The sequence below is a fragment of the Dromiciops gliroides genome, chromosome 1 (assembly GCF_019393635.1).
Source record: "Dromiciops gliroides isolate mDroGli1 chromosome 1, mDroGli1.pri, whole genome shotgun sequence".
Taxonomy (NCBI): Eukaryota; Metazoa; Chordata; class Mammalia; order Microbiotheria; family Microbiotheriidae; genus Dromiciops; species Dromiciops gliroides.
Genome location: NC_057861.1, coordinates 544,628,924 through 544,644,706, shown reverse-complemented (window position 1 = coordinate 544,644,706; position 15,783 = coordinate 544,628,924). Strand labels below are relative to the sequence as shown.

Sequence of the window (15,783 nt, the reverse complement as noted above, 5' to 3'; positions counted from 1 at the left end):
CACCTATTCATAGTGTATGGGTCACAGCTTTATGGCCCTTTGGGCATAGTTCCAAATTGCCCTCCAGAATGGTTGGATCAGTTCACAGCTCCACCAACAATGCATAAGTGTTCCAATTTTTCCATAGCTTCTCCAATATTTATTATTTTCCTTTTTTGTCAAATTAGCCAATCTGATAGGTGCCAGGTGGTACCTCAGAGTTGTCTTAATTTGTATTTCTCTAATCAATAGTGATTTTGAGCATTTTTTCATATGGGAATAGATAGCTTTGATTTCTTCATCAGAAAACTGCCTGTTCATATACTTTGACAATTTCTCAATTGGGGAATGACTTGCATTCTTATAAATTTGATTTAATTCCTTACGTGTTTTAGAAATGATGCCTTTATCAGAAAAACTAGCTATAAAAATGTTTCCCAGCTTTCTGTATCCCTTCTAATTTTGGCTGCATTGCTTCTGTTTGTATAAAAACTTTTTAATTTAATGTAACCAAAATTATCCATTGTGCATTTCATAATATTCCCTAACTCTTAAACTGCTCTCCTTTCTATAAATCTGAGAGGTAAACTATTATTTCCTCTCCTAATTTACCAATGGTATCACATTTTATATCTAAATCATGTACACATTTTGACCTTATTTTACTATATGGTGTAAGATGTTGGTCTATGCCTAGTTTCTGCCATACTATCTTCCAGTTTTCCCTGCAGGTTTGTCAAATACTGAGTTCCTATCCCAGACACTGGAGTTTTGGGCTTTATCAAACAGTGCATTACTAAAGTCATTTACTACTGTGTCTCCTGTGCCTAATCTATTCCATTGATCCACCACTCTATTTCTTAGCAAGTACCAAATAGTTTTGATGACTGCCGCTTTATAGTAAAGCTTCAGATTTTGTACAGCTAACCCACCTTCCTGTGCATTTTTTTCATTATTTCCCTTGATATTCTTGACCTTTTATTATTCCAGATGAATTTTGTTATTATTTTTTCTAGCTCTATAAAATAATTTTTAGGTAGTCTGATTGGTATGGAACTGAATAAGTAAGTTAATTTAGGTAGAATTGTCATTTTTATTATATTAGCTCGGCCTGCCCATGAGCAATTGATATCTTTCCAATTATTTAGATCTGATTTTATTCATGTGAAAATTGTTTTGTAATTGTGTGTATATAGTTCCTGGGTTTTGGCAAGTAGACTCCCAAGTATTTTATATTGTCAACCATTACTTTAAATGGAATTTCTCTTTCAATCTCTTGCTACTGAACTTTGTTGGTCATACATAGAAATGCTGGTGATCTATGTGGATTTATTTTATATCCTGAAACTTTGCTAAAGTTGTTAATTGTTTCAAGTAGTTTTTTAGTTGATTCTTTAGGATTCTCTAAGCATAATGTAATGGAATGTACTAAATTTGATAATTGATGCTATGCTATGGTTTAGTAAAAAATCCAGCAATTCAGTTAAAGAAGAAGAATCCAGCTTTCCAGACCAGAATCCAGCTTCCTCCTGATGACATCTTACCACTCCAAGAAGACAAGAGATCTGAGAAAAGACTTACAAAGACTTAATTCTTTTTTTGCTGTTTCATCTAGGAACACCTGTTCCTAGAAGAAACAAAGGGGGGGGGGGATGTGATGAAATAATGGGATTTAGCAAATACTCAAAGACCCACCTGGAGATTAATCTATACTGATTGAATCAAGTGAGAGTGATTGACTGCTGATTAAACCCACTTCAAGTTAATTGGATTGTAATCACACCTGGCTATCCCTTAAGAAGGTATTGTTCTCAGAAACTAGACTGTGAACTCAACTTGAGAACACCTTCAAAGCCAATGGATTTGGATGACGCCAACCAATCACCTTGAAGTAGTGTGTAAGGACCGCCTCTGTTCCAGATCTATAAAAAAGCTTCCACAAATAGCTTGCTAGGAGTTCCTGATTAAAGCAGGCTCATGGAGGAGGACTTGAGGAAGAACCCAAGCAGGCTGGAACTCTAGGCTAGGTAGGACTTCTTTTTCCTAATGCCTTGTGAATACCTCTATGCTTTAATAAATGTTTAATGCCCAAAGACTGGTGCTGAAGCTTCTGATTTAAGGTGACCACAATTTAGATTTTAAACATCAAAATACCATCATATCATCTGCAAAGAGTGATAATTTTGTTTCCTCTGTGCCTATTCTAATTGCTTTAATTCCTTTTTCTTCTCTTATTGCTAAAGCTAACATTTCTAGTACAATATCAAATAATAGAGGTGATATTGGACATCCCTGTTTCACCCCTGATCTTATTGGGAATAGCTCTAATTTATCCCCAATGCATACAATGTTTGCTGATGGTTTTAGGTAGATGCTGCTTATTATTTTAAGGAAAGCTCCATCTATTCCTATATTCTCTAGTGTTTTTATTAAGAATGAGTCCTGTATTTTATCAAAGGCTTTCTCTGCATCTATTGGGATAATCATATGATTTTGGTTAGTTTTCTTATTGATGTGGTTGATTATGTTGATAATTTTCCTAATGTTGAACCAGTCCTGTATTGCTGGTATATAAAGTATTATCCTGGTGATCACTTGCTGTAATCTCCTTGTTAATATCTTATTTATGATTTTTTCATCAGTATTCACTAGGGAAATAGGTCTATAATTTTCTTTCTCTGTTTTGGCTCTGCTTGGTTTTGGTATCAACACCATATTTCTATCATAAAAGGAATTTGGTAGAACGCCTTCACTTATTTTTTCAAATAATTTGTATAGTATTGGAATTAATTTTTCTTTAAATGTTTGGTAGAATTCACTTGTAAACTCATCTGGCCCTGGAGATTTTTTCTTAGTGACTTCATTGATGGCTTGTTCAATTTCTTTGTCTAATATGGACTTATTTAAAGATTTTATTTCCTCTTCAGTTAACCTCAGCAGTTTGTATTTTTGTAAATATTTATCCATTTCATTTAGATTGTCAAATTTATTGGCATACAGTTGGGCAAAATAGCTCCTAATTATTGCTTTAATTTTCACTTCATTGGTGGTAAGATCACTCCTTTTATTTTTCATACTGGTAAATTTGGTTTTCTTCTTTCTTTTTTTAAATCAAATTAACCAATATTTTATCTATTTTATTGTTTTTTTCATAAAACCAGCTCTTAGTTTTATTGATTAATTCTATAGTTTTCTTGCTTTCAATTTTATTAATTTCTCCTTTGATTTTAAGGATTTCTATTTTAGTATTTAATTGAGGATTTTTAATTTATTCTTTTTCTAGCTTTTTAAGTTGCATGCCCAATTCATTGATCTCCTCTTTCTCTTTTTTATTCATGTAAGCATTTGGAGATAGAAAATTTCCCCTAAGCACTACTTTGGCTGCATCCCATAGGGCTTGGTATGTTGTCTCATTATTGTCACTCTCTTGGATGAAGTTATTTATTATTTTTATGATTTGTTTTTTGACCCACTCATTCTTTAGGATGAGATTGTTTAGTTTCCAATTAATTTTCAGTTTACCTTTCCATGACTCTTTGTTACATGTAATTTTTATTGTATCATGATCTGAGAAGGATGCATTTACTATTTCTGCCTTTCTGCATTTGACTATGAGGGTTTTTTGCCCTAATACAGCATCAATTTTTTAATATGTGCCATGTATCGCTGAAAAAAAGGTATATTCCTTGCTATCCTCATTCAGTTTTCTCCAGACTTCTATCATATCTAACTTTTCTAACATTCTATTCTCCTCTTTAACTTATTTTTTTTATTTTGTTGTTAGATTTATCTAATTCTATGAGGGGAAGGTTCAGATCACCCACTAGTATAGTTTTGCTGTCTATTTCCTCTTCTAATTCATTTAACTTCTCCTCTAAGAATTTGTATTGTAATGATTGGAATGACGCCACCTGCTGGAGACTTATTGTAGAAAAGTTCCACCATGAAAGGAAGGTCTTTGAGGGAAAGACCATGTGTCTTTTCTTTGGTGTCAGGAAGTGACGTTTGCTGGTGGGAGGAGGAAGGGGTAGCTGGGCGCTCTGTCTTGCTCTCTTTCCTGGGGACTCTGGTGGAGAGCGGAGCTAGAAATGTGCTCTCCCTTTAATAGATAGAGGAATGTAGGCCTTCCTCTCTCTCTTTACCAAATTCTTATTCTCCATAATAAATGCTTAAAAGTCTAACTCTTGCTAAAGGTTATAATTTATTGGTGACCACTCATTATATATTTTAGACAGTTTAGCTAGAATTTTAGCCCTTAACAGTATGTTATACCACTTGGTGCATACATGTTTAGCATTTCTATTACTTCATTATCTATCCTATCTTTTAGCAAGATGTAGTTTCCTTATCTCTTTTTATTAGATCTCTTTTTATCTTTGCTTTATCTGAGATAAGGATTGCTACCCCTCCTTTTTTTTACTTCAGCTGAAGCATAACATATTCTGCTCCAACCTTTTACTGTTACTCTGTGTATATCTCTCTGCTTGAAAAATGTTTTTTGTAAACAACATATTGTAGGATTCTGTTTTTTATTCCACTCTGCTATAGGCTCAGCAAGCTGGTGGCACATCAGGCCAGTTATGAGATTTGCCAGCACCAGCTGAGAGAGCAGGCTGCCAACTGGAGGGCCACCCATGGGACAGGTGTGACTATGCTGGGCCATCCCAGCACCAGGAGCAAGCATAGGGAGCAAGCCCAGAGTGGTGAGGAATCCACAAGCCACAGAGGCCTCAGAGTAGAAAGCCAGTGACACAGCCCCTATCCCCCAGCACAAGAAGCTTGAAACAGTGACCTTTGTACCCCAGGAGAAGACCTCAACTTAAAAAAAAAGCCACAACAAGAGTAAGAAACAGAAACGGGTGCTTACCATTGAGAGCTTCTGTGTCAACAGGGAAGAGCAAAACACAAATTCAGATGAGGACAATACTCTCAAATTGCCTACGTGTGAAGCCTCAATAGGAAAGATGAATTGGTCAAAAAAACAAAAAGCCTTCTTGGAAGAGCTCAAAAAGGATTTTAAAAATCAATTGAGAGAGGTAGAAGAAAAAATGGGAAGAGAAATGAAAGCCACACCAAAAAAAAAAAAATTACGAAAAAAGAATCAGCAGCTTGGAAAAGGAAGCGCAAAGATTGACTGAAGAAAATAATTCTTTAAAAAAAATGATTTGGCTAAATAGAAAAGGAGGTAGAAAAGCTTACTGGAGAAAACAATGCCTTGAAAATGTGATTTGGACAGATGGAAGCTAATGACTCCATGATACACGAGCAATCAGTCAAATAGAATCAAAAGAATGAAAAAAATAGAAGAAAATGTGAAATACCTCATTGAAAAGACAACTGACCTGGAAAATAGATCCAGGAGAAATAATTTGAGAATTATTGGACTACCTGAAAGCCATGATCAGAAAGAGTCTAGAAACCATATTCCAGGAAATTATCAAGGAGAACTGTCCTGATATTGTATAATCAGAGGATAAAATCATCATTGAAAGAATTCACTGATCACCTCCTGAAAGAGACCCCAAAAGGAAAACTCCAAGGAATATTGTAGCCAAATTAGAATTATCAGGTGAAGGTGAAAATACTGCAAGCAGCCAGAAGGAAACAATTTAAATATTATCGAGCCACAGTCAGGATTGCACAGGACCTTGCAGCTTCAACATTAAAGGATCAGAAGGCTTGCAACATGATATCAGAAGGCAAAGGAGCTTGGACTGCAACCCAGAATCAACTACTAGACAAAACTGCTCATTCTCTTTCAGGGGAAAAAGATGGACATTCGATGAAATAGGGGACTTTCAAGGTTTCCTGATGAAAAGACCAGAACTGAATAGAAAATTTGATCTTAACATACAAGACTCAAGAGAAGTATAAAAAAGTAAACAAGAAAAAAGTTATTCTATAAGTTTATACTCTTTACATCCTTAAATGGGAAGATAATACTTATAACTCTTGAGAACTGTATTTCTATTTGGGCAGAGAGGAGGAATATACATAGAGGGTATAAATATAAATTGTCTTTGATGTGATGATATATAGAAAACTAAGGGGTGAAAAAATGTAGTACTTGGGGAGAAGAGGAAAGGGGAGTTGGAATGGGGTTAATTGCATCATATGAAGAGGCTCAAAAAACCTATTACAATAGAGGGAAAGAAGGGAGGGGCAAACATTATTTCAAACTTACTCCCATCAGATTTGGTTCAAAGAGGGAATAACATATATGCTCATTTGGATGAAGAAATTTAGCTTAAACTTTAGGGAATTAAAAGGGTAAGGGAAAAGGGGGGCACTAATAGAAGGGAGGGCAGAAGCAGGGTAGAAAAGGGTAATGAAAAGGGAGGGGTACTGATAAAAGGGAGGGCAGATTGGGGGAGGCAGTGGTCAGAAGCAAAATGCTGGTTAGGAGGAATAGGGTGAAAGGAGGGGAAAAAAGTACAAAGGGGGTAAATAAGATGGAGGGAAATAGTAATAATAACTGTCAGTGTGAGTGGGATGAACTCTGCCATAAAATGTAAGCTCTTTTTTTGATCATGGTTTTCAGGTAGTCCAATAATTTTCAAATTATCTCGCCTGGATTTATTTTCCAGGTCAGCTGTTTTTCCAAGGAGATATTTCACATTGCCTTCTATTTTTTCATTCATTTGGATTTGCTTTATTGTGTCTTGATTTCTCATAAAGTCATTAGCTTCCATTTGTGCAATTCTATTTTTTAAGCAATTATTTTCTTCAGAGAGCTTTTCCATTTGCCTTTTCAAGCTGTTGACTTCTTTTTCATGACTTTCCTGCATCACTCTCGTTTCTTTTTCCATTTTTTCCTCTACATATCTTACTTTTCCCGCTACCTTTTTTTTTTTTTACTTCATCTTCAAAGTCCTTCTTGAGTGCTTCCATGGCCTGAGACCAAGTCATATTTTTCTTGGAAGCTTTGGATATAGGAACTTTGACTTTTTTATCTTCTTCTGAGGGTGTATTTTGATCTTCCTTGTCATCAAAGAAACTTTCTATGGTTCGCATCTTTTTCTGTCTGTTCATTTTACTAGCCTGTTTCTTGATTTTTAATTCCTTCTTAAAGTGGGGCACTGCTTTTAGGACGGACTGTCCCAAGCTTCAGGGGGTCCCAAGTGGTATGATTTAAGGAGAGGTATGATTTAAGGAGAGGCACATTCTGCACTTGCCTGGCCTGTGCTCTGCTCTCTAGTTTTTAAGACCATATGCCCAATGAATTGATCTACTCTTTTTCTATTTTATTAATGCAAGCATTAGAGATATAAAATTTCCCCTAACTACTATTTTGTCTGCCTTTTATAAATTTTGGTATATTGTCTCATTGCTATCATTATCTTTAATGAAATTGCTGATTGTTTCTATGATTTGTTTTCTGACCCATTTATTCTTACTCTTTAGAATTACTTTCCAATTATTATTTTTTTTTCGGTGAGGCAATTGGGGTTAAGTGACTTGCCCAGGGTCACACAGCTAGTAAGTGTTAAGTGTCTGAGGCTGGATTTGAATTCAGGTCCTCCTGACTCCAGGGCTGGTGCTCTATCCACTGCGCCACCTAGCTGCCCTCCAATTAATTTTTTTAAATTTAATTTAATTTTTTTTGGTGAGGCAATTGGGGTTAAGTGAATTGCCTAAGGTCACACAGCTAGTAAGTGTTAAGTGTCTGAGGCCAGATTTGAACTCAGGTCCTCCTGAATCCAGGGCTGGTGCTCTATCCACTGCGCCACCTAGCTGCCCCTCCAATTATTTTTTTTATATTTTTTTTTAGTGAGGCAATTGGGGTTAAGTGACTTGCCCAGGGGCACACAGCTAGGCCAATTAATTTTTAATCTATATTTTCACAGACTTTTCTTGAATGCAGTAAGGTCTTAAAAGGATGCATTTAATATTTCTGCTTTTATACATTTTGTTGTGAAGTTTTTATGCCCTTTTATAGTCAGTTTTTGTGTAGGTATCATGTACTCCTTAGAGAAAAGGTACATAACTGTATACTCCCATTAGCTTTTCTCCAGAGCCCTATCATATCTAACTTTTCTAAAATTCTATTTGTTTCTTTAATTTCATCTTATTTATTTTTTGGTTAGATTTATCTAGTTTTGAGAGGGAAATATTGAGGTGTCCCACCCCACCAGTATAGTTTTGCTTTGTTATTTTGTGGAGCAATGGGGGTTAAGTGACTTGCCCAGGGTCACACAGCTAGTAAGTGTCAAGTGTCATATTAGCCAATATGATAGGTGTGGGGTGGTACCTCAGAATTGTGTAAATTTGCATTTCTCTAATCAACAGAGATTTAGAGCATTTTTAATATGAGTATAAATAGTTTTGATTTCTTAAAATGATAAAATCTTAGGGGTTACAAGTATCATCTTCCCCTATAGGAATGCAGTCATTTAACCTTATTGAGTCCCTTCTGATTTCTCTTTCCTATTTGCCTTTTTGTGCTTCTCTTGAGTCTTGTTTTTGAAGGCTGAATTTTCTATTTAGCTCTTCTCTTTTTATCAGGAATTCTAAAAATCTATTTCATTAAATATCCATTTTCCAGCCTGAAGGACTATACTTAGTTTTGCTGGGCAGGAAGGAAGGAAGGCAAGAAGGGAGAGAGGGTTACAGGAGGGAAGAGTAAACAAATAAATAAATTCCCTTACATCAACAGCTTTATCATACCTTTAATTTTATTACCTACTTTGTATTCAGCACTCCCATTTTCTGGGGTAGTGGGGCCCATTTACCCTTTCAGGTTCCTTACCTCCTCCTCAACATGGGACAGGATCAGGAAGAGAACTAACTCTGTTAATTCCCTCTCCTTACTTCCAATCCTATAGTCTCTTTTCAATTAATATACTTCTTTCTCACTCTTTACCTAATTTTCTGTTTTGTTACTTAGGCATTCTTTTGAGTCATGTCCAACTCTTTATAACCCCATTTGAGGTTTTCTTAGCAAAGATACTGGAATGATCAACTTCTGGGGTGGAGCCAAGATGGCAGAGGAAAGGCAGTGAGCTCTTAAACTCATGACATGATCTCTCCCAAAAACATGCAAATAATGCCATAGGACAATGCCTCGAGCAGCAAAACCCACAGAAGAATGTGCTGAAAAAATCTTCTAACCAAGAACAGCTTGGAAGGGCAGAAGGAGGGAGCTGCTGTGCTGAGACAGGAGTGGAGCCCAGCCCCACAGTCACCCTGACACAGATCCAGTCCCAAGAAGGCCTCACCAGAGAAGGAGACCCCCCAGAAACTCTTAATCAGGTGAAGCACCAGTGTTGTATGGAACTAAGCTCACAGTCTGGTGAGAGGGCTGAGATCTTGGCAGGGGGGAGACTACAGGGATCTATGCTGGTGCTAAGGCAGAACTTGGATTTTTCACTCCTGCTGAGAACCAAGAGGTAGGCTTGTGTATCAGTGGCCCAGGTGGGGGAGGGGCACATGTTCATCTGAGCTGACAATCACAACACACAAAGCTGGTTGATTAGCAAGTTGGTCTGGGGTCATCTACAGACCAGGGAACAGGCCAGGCCAGTGAAGAACCTGATCCTCCTTAAATCATACCATCTGGGACTTCTGAAGCTTAGGATATTGCAGTCTGGAAACAGTGCCCTACTTTAAGGAGCTAAAAGTCAAGTAAAAGAAAGGCAAGATGAGCAGACAGAGAAAGGTGAGGACCATAGAAAGTTTCTTTAGTGACAAGAAAGATCGAAGTGCACCCTCAGAGGAAGATGTCAATGTCAGGGCCCCTATATCTAAAGCTTCCAAGAAAAATATGAAATTGGTCTCAGGCCATAGAGGTGCTCAAAAAGGACATTGAAGATAAAGTTAGAGAGGTGGAGGAAAAAATGTAAAGAGAAATGAGGGGGATGCAGGAAAGACATGAGAAATAAAATAACAGCTTGAAAAGCCAAATGGAAAAGCTCTCTGGTGAAAATAATTGCCTAAGAATTAGGATTGAAAAAATGGAAGCCAGTGACTTTATGATAAACCAAGACACAATAAAGCAAATCCAAACGAATAAAAAAATAGAGGACAATGTGAAATATCTTCTGGGAAAAACTGCTGATCTGGAAAATAGGTCCAGGAGAGATAATATGAAAATTATTGGTCTACCTGAAAACTATGATCAAGGAAAGAGCTTAGACACCATCTTCCAAAATATTCTCAGGGAAAATTGCCCTGATATTCTAGAAGAAGCAGCTAAAATAGAAATTGAAAGAATCCACTGATCACCTCCAGAAAGAGATCCCAAAAGGAAAACTCCTAGGAATATTGTGGCCAAATTCCAGAGCTCTCAGGTCAAGGAGAAAGTATTGCAAGCTGCCAAAAAGAAAGAATTCAAGTATTGTGGAGCCCCAGTCAGGATAGCACAAGATCTAGCAAGCTTCTACATTAAAGGACCAGAGGGCATGGAATATGATATTCCAGAGGGCAAAGGAATTGGGATTACAATTACAAGAATTACCTACCCAGCAAAACTGATCATAATCTTTCAGAGAAAAAATTGGACTTTAATGAAAAAGAGGACTTTCAGGTATTTGTGATGAAAAGATGTGAACTGAATGGCAAATTTGACTTTCAAATACAAGACCCTAGAGAATCATAAAAATTGGAGTTGGGGAACGTATATACCTGCGGTCATGCAGTGGGTGACAGTCTTGTGTCTGAGGCCGGGTTTTGGCTGGGATTCCCCTGGGTCCAGGATGGATGCTCTGTCCACTGTGTCACCTAGCTGCACCAGGATGACATCTTTAGGGTTAAATTGAGTGGTGAGGGGAATGCACTAAGGGAGGGGGAAGGGCAGAGGTGAAATCCTACATGAAAGAAACAGGAAAAGATTTATGGAGTGGGGGAAGAGCTAGGGGAGGAGCAGGGCAGTAAATTAATTTTACATTCATCAGAAAAGGCTCAAAGACCTTAAACTCATCAGAGCTGCCTCAAAGAGGGATTAACACACACACACCCAACTGGGTGGAGTAATCTATTTAATCTGGGCAGTAAATGAGCCTAACACTCATCAGAATTGGCTGGCTCAAAGACCTCAATCTCATTAGAATTGGCTCAAGGAGGGAATAAGTACACACTCAATTGGGTGGAGTAATCTCTTTAACCCTGCGGGAAAATAGTAGGAGAAAGGTATAAAGAGAGAGGGGCAAAAGAAGTAAGGGCAGATTGGGGGAGGGGACAGACAGAAGCAAATCCCTTTTGAAGAGGGATAGGATGAAAGAAGATGGATAATAGAATAAATATCATGGGGAAGGGAATAGGATGGAAGGGAAACAGTTAACAAATAGTAATCATGAAAAAGAGAAAAGGGGGGAAAATTGTACAAAAAATATTTATATCAACTCTTTGTGGTGGCTAAGAATTGAGAATCAAGGGAATGTCCATCAATTAAGGAATGATGGAAGAAGCTGTGGTATATGATTGTGGTGGAATGGTCTTGTGCTATAGGAAATGACAAACAGGATGATCCCAGAAAAACCTGGAAAGACTCATGAACTGATGTATAGTGAAGTGAGCAGAGCTGGGAGGACATTGTGCATAGTGACAGCAGTATTATTCAATGAGCAATTGTGAATGACTTAAATACTCTCAGCAATGCAATGATCCAAAACAATCCCAAGGGACTAATGAGGAAGCTTACTATCCACCCCCATAGACAGAACTGATAAAAAGAGCACTTGTGGATTGTACATATATAACCTGGTTGTGATCTTGTGGAAGGGGGAGGAAAGGGAGGGAGGGAGGGAGAAAAATTTGGAACTCTAAATCTTATGAAAATGAATGTTGAAAACTACCCTTACATGTAACTGGAAAATAATAAAATAAATGTTTCTTGCCAAAAAAAAATTTTTTTTAAAAATTAAGGTACTGGAATATTTACCACTTACTTCTCCAGCTTATTTTACAGATGAGGAACTGAAGCATACAGGGTTAAGTGACTTGCCTGGGTTACACAGCTAGTAAGTATCTGAGGCTGGATTTTAACTCAGGAAGAGGAGTCTTTCTGATGCTAGGCCTGGCACTTTATCTACTGTGCCACCTAGTCACTCTAGTTTTCTGTCTTAATCTGCATTAAAATACTTGAAATTATCCATTAATCACTCTTAGACTACAAGCACCTTTTGAATTTATTTTATTTTATTTGAATGGGTTAAGTGACTTGTCCAGGGTCACACAGCTAGTAAGTGTCAAGTATCTGAGGTTTGATTTGAACTCAGGTCGTCCTGAATCCAGGACCAGTGTTTTATCCACTGTACCACCTAGCTGCCCCCTTTTGAATTTATTTTGAAAAACATTTTAAGGGGCCACAAATTTTTCTTTGTGAAAATTTTAAAACATCTTTAAGTGGAATGCAGCCAGGTTTTAAAACAGGTATATTCAGTGATTTCTCCAGTATTGCTGTTGTAACCATTCTAGTTCCCATTAGCCTTCATATATAGGATAATAATTATAAACATGGCTTTTCCTATAACTCATATTTGTCTTAAGTAGATGTGATTGTCTCCTCTCTCCTGTCCTGAAGATACTTCTGAGTCATATTCTTTGTTGTACAAGGATCTAATCTCAGTAAATGGTTTGGGTTACTTGCAGTTTTTAAACATGTAAAGGCATTTCCTCTGGAGGGGCAGAAGGTTTATAGAAAGTAGCCAGTAGAAAACAATCATAACTATTGCTTTGGAACTTTGTCATGGCATAAATTCTTGTAATATGCACAGGATTACAAAAGATTAGTGTTCTTTTCAAAGTATTCATTCAGTTATTTTCAAATGTTTTTTTCAAAGTGTTCATTCAGTCATAAAGAGTTGATTTACACTTCTCTGTTACTCTTGCCTGGTGCCTAAAATTCAGGAGCCAGCCTTTTGCATCTCATGGAGAACATATCAAGAATAAAATATAACTTGGTAGAATAAATATATATTTATATATTATATTGTTATAATCAATATTATATTAATAATATCATATATGTATAAGTCCAAAGAAAAAGATAATTTAAATTATTCATGCATATATGCTGTGTTTGTTAGTGTGAATAACAATAATTATTTTAGATATAAAAATTAATCTTCATGGAAATGCCCCAACCCTGTCCATCAAAAGAGCCTCTTGCTTTTTTCTCAGGCAGCACCCTGATACACAAGCATCAAAGAATGCTCCGGTACTGCATTCCCAGTGAGAATCTTAGCTGGGCAAAGGTGAGTATGAGGCTAACTGAATGGCACAGGAAAAAGGGTAAATAGTAACCTCACAGTGGGTGAACGTCATGAGACATTGACATTCAAACATTTGAAAATGCAATAAACTCAAATCTATCAGGGACACTTTCTGTGGAAAGAATTTGTTTTTCCCTTTGAGAGAAAAACTTTCACTCTGATATTCAGCAAGACTATATTCTCTGGAATTTCTTGTTCTTAATTATCCCAGGAAACTCTTAAGACTTTTAGTTACAAAACAGTTGCTACTCTGGGTTGGTCAAGGAAGTTTCCTTACCCAGAGTTTCCTGTACCAATAAAATCACAGAAATAGGTCAAAAAAGAAAAAAAATCTTATTTTGACATGCATTCCTTATATAAAGTGAGAGCCCAAATGTCTAAGTTCTGTGTCTCATAACCTAGATGGATGTATTTTACAAAAAATACCCTCTCCCTCCCTCCATTTCTCTCTCCCTGTCTCTCTCTCTCCTTCCCTTCTTCCCTCCATCCCTCTCTCCTCTCCCTCTCTCATTTCCATACCTTCCTTCCCCTTCTCATTTGTTGTTTCATTCCATGACCATAAATAGTGGGAGAAAAAGTGATACTTTTCCCACTCTGTCCCTCATTTGCCTGTTCTACTTTCTATTTTTTTTTTTGTGGGGCAAAACTTGCCCACAGTCACACAGCTAGTAAGTGACAAGTGTCTGAGGCTGGATTTGAACTCAGGTCCTCCTGAATCCAGGGCCGGTGCTCTATTCACTGCACCACCTAGCTGCCCCTCTACTTTCTTTCATACCAATGCAACCACATACACATCCACACTCCTCCCCAATTCATACTTAAGAGCACATTAAGGTCTCTTTCACCCTAGGTCTTTCAGAGCCTTACACTGACTGTTTATTGCCCCAAAGGTATTTGGTATCATGGAGAAAGTCAAAGAGGAATACCATTTGGAAGACTATTCTGTCAGTCATACCACATTGGAGCAAGTATTCCTGAGTATTGCTAAGCCAGAGTTCATGGTTAATGAATAAAGAAAAAATGGTGAAATCTTGTACCACTGGTCCTCACCACATCCACAGCTGCTGCCTATATCTGATATGTAGATGGAAAACAATTCTATATCTGTTTCTCCATGTACAAATATAATAAAGAGTTCATTTTCTTCTTTGAGGACTGAGGAGAGTTTCTATGGGTAGTCTAGGGGTGTCTGGGAGCTCCTTGTAGACGTGGGTTCAGCATGAAAAGAGAAATCAGAAGTGCTCAAAATCTTTTCCAGTGAAACCAATGAATTTTCCCTCCCAGAACAAGTCAGAGAAGATGAGGAATGGCAGTATTTAGCAGGTAAGAAAATTAGCTGATTTCTACGTGCTCTGGACTTGGAGTGTGATAAACATAAGTTGAGGTGATGGAGCTGTCATCATGTCATGTCAGTTAATCTTAATAACTCTGTTTTGGTAATAATTATAGACATAATTTCTAGGCATCAGGCTAAATGACAACATCCCTTGTCTTTGGACACATGGAAGGAAATAATATTAGGTGAATTCTGAATGATAATAGCACAGGATGAGAAGTCATGGAGAAGTTCTGCTCTTTATAGAGCCATCAGAGAATTAAATGAACATCTACAACAGTCTTCAATGGGAATGAATTCCAAATTATTGTTCCTCTGCTAACAAACACTGGAACCTTACAGATTGAAATTCATGTTGTAGAGTGTATTCACTAATAAAATTACCTCACTTGGCTCTTGCACCCATTTCAGAAAGGAACTGGAATTGGAAACTGAAACTGGAAACATTTAAGGTTGAGCTCAGTTGACTATTCCATTTGGTATTGTGCTAATAGAAATTCATGTAAATAACAAAAAAGAATCCATAAAAAAGCATTTCATAGAAACATAAATAAAAATATGTAATAGTAACACATTATCAGCATCTCCCTCATCCATTATGTTTAGCTTCTTTCTTCTCTTGTTAATTAAGAAAATTAGAGCAAAACCATTATGACATTGAGCTTTCATTTTCCTTAGTTCTATTCCTGTTCCACCCCACACTGCAGCTCACCACCATCTTATATGACACTGGAAGACCCTGGGAATCTTGATTCTTGAAAGGGCATACAATTTTCAGGCACTGTTATGGGTGTTTGATAATATATAAAGTATAGACTTGGCATAATGAATTGAGAGCTTTTCTCTTAGTAAAAAAAAAAAAAAGCCTAAGGATAAAGCCTCACTTCTGACCCACTGCTTGTGTAAACCTGGGCAAATAACTTAACCGCTTGGAAGGATTGTGAGAGGAAATTTTCTCACCAGAAGTTCCCTACACCAATGAAATCATGGGGATGGTACAATAAATTTATTTTTATTTTTAAAGAAAATTTTGGAGGCAGAACCAAGATGGTAGAGAGAATCCAGGAAGTTGCCTGAGCTGTCCCAATTTTCCCTCAAAAACATTAAATCAAGCCTCTAAATGAATTCTGGAGCTACAGAACCTACAAAAAGACAAGGAGACACAATCTTCCAACTTGAGATAATTTAGAAGACTTCAGGAAAGGTTAGGCTCACTTGGGTGAAAGGGGAGCACAGGGGCAGATAGGTCTGGATTCG

The 15,783-nt window shown here is 37.1% G+C and overlaps 1 protein-coding gene across 1 annotated transcript in view; it reads left to right on the top strand.

Annotated features, from left to right (window-relative positions):
- Positions 1-14,203, top strand: part of LOC122751467 (phospholipid-transporting ATPase ABCA3-like) — a 196,592-nt gene extending 182,389 nt beyond the window's left edge. Inside the window, exons 29-30 of the mRNA XM_043998534.1 lie at positions 13,099-13,172; positions 14,081-14,203. Of these exons, the coding sequence (XP_043854469.1) occupies positions 13,099-13,172; positions 14,081-14,203 (197 nt within the window). The remainder of the gene's footprint in view (positions 1-13,098; positions 13,173-14,080) is intronic.
- The last annotated feature ends 1,580 nt before the right edge of the window (positions 14,204-15,783 follow it).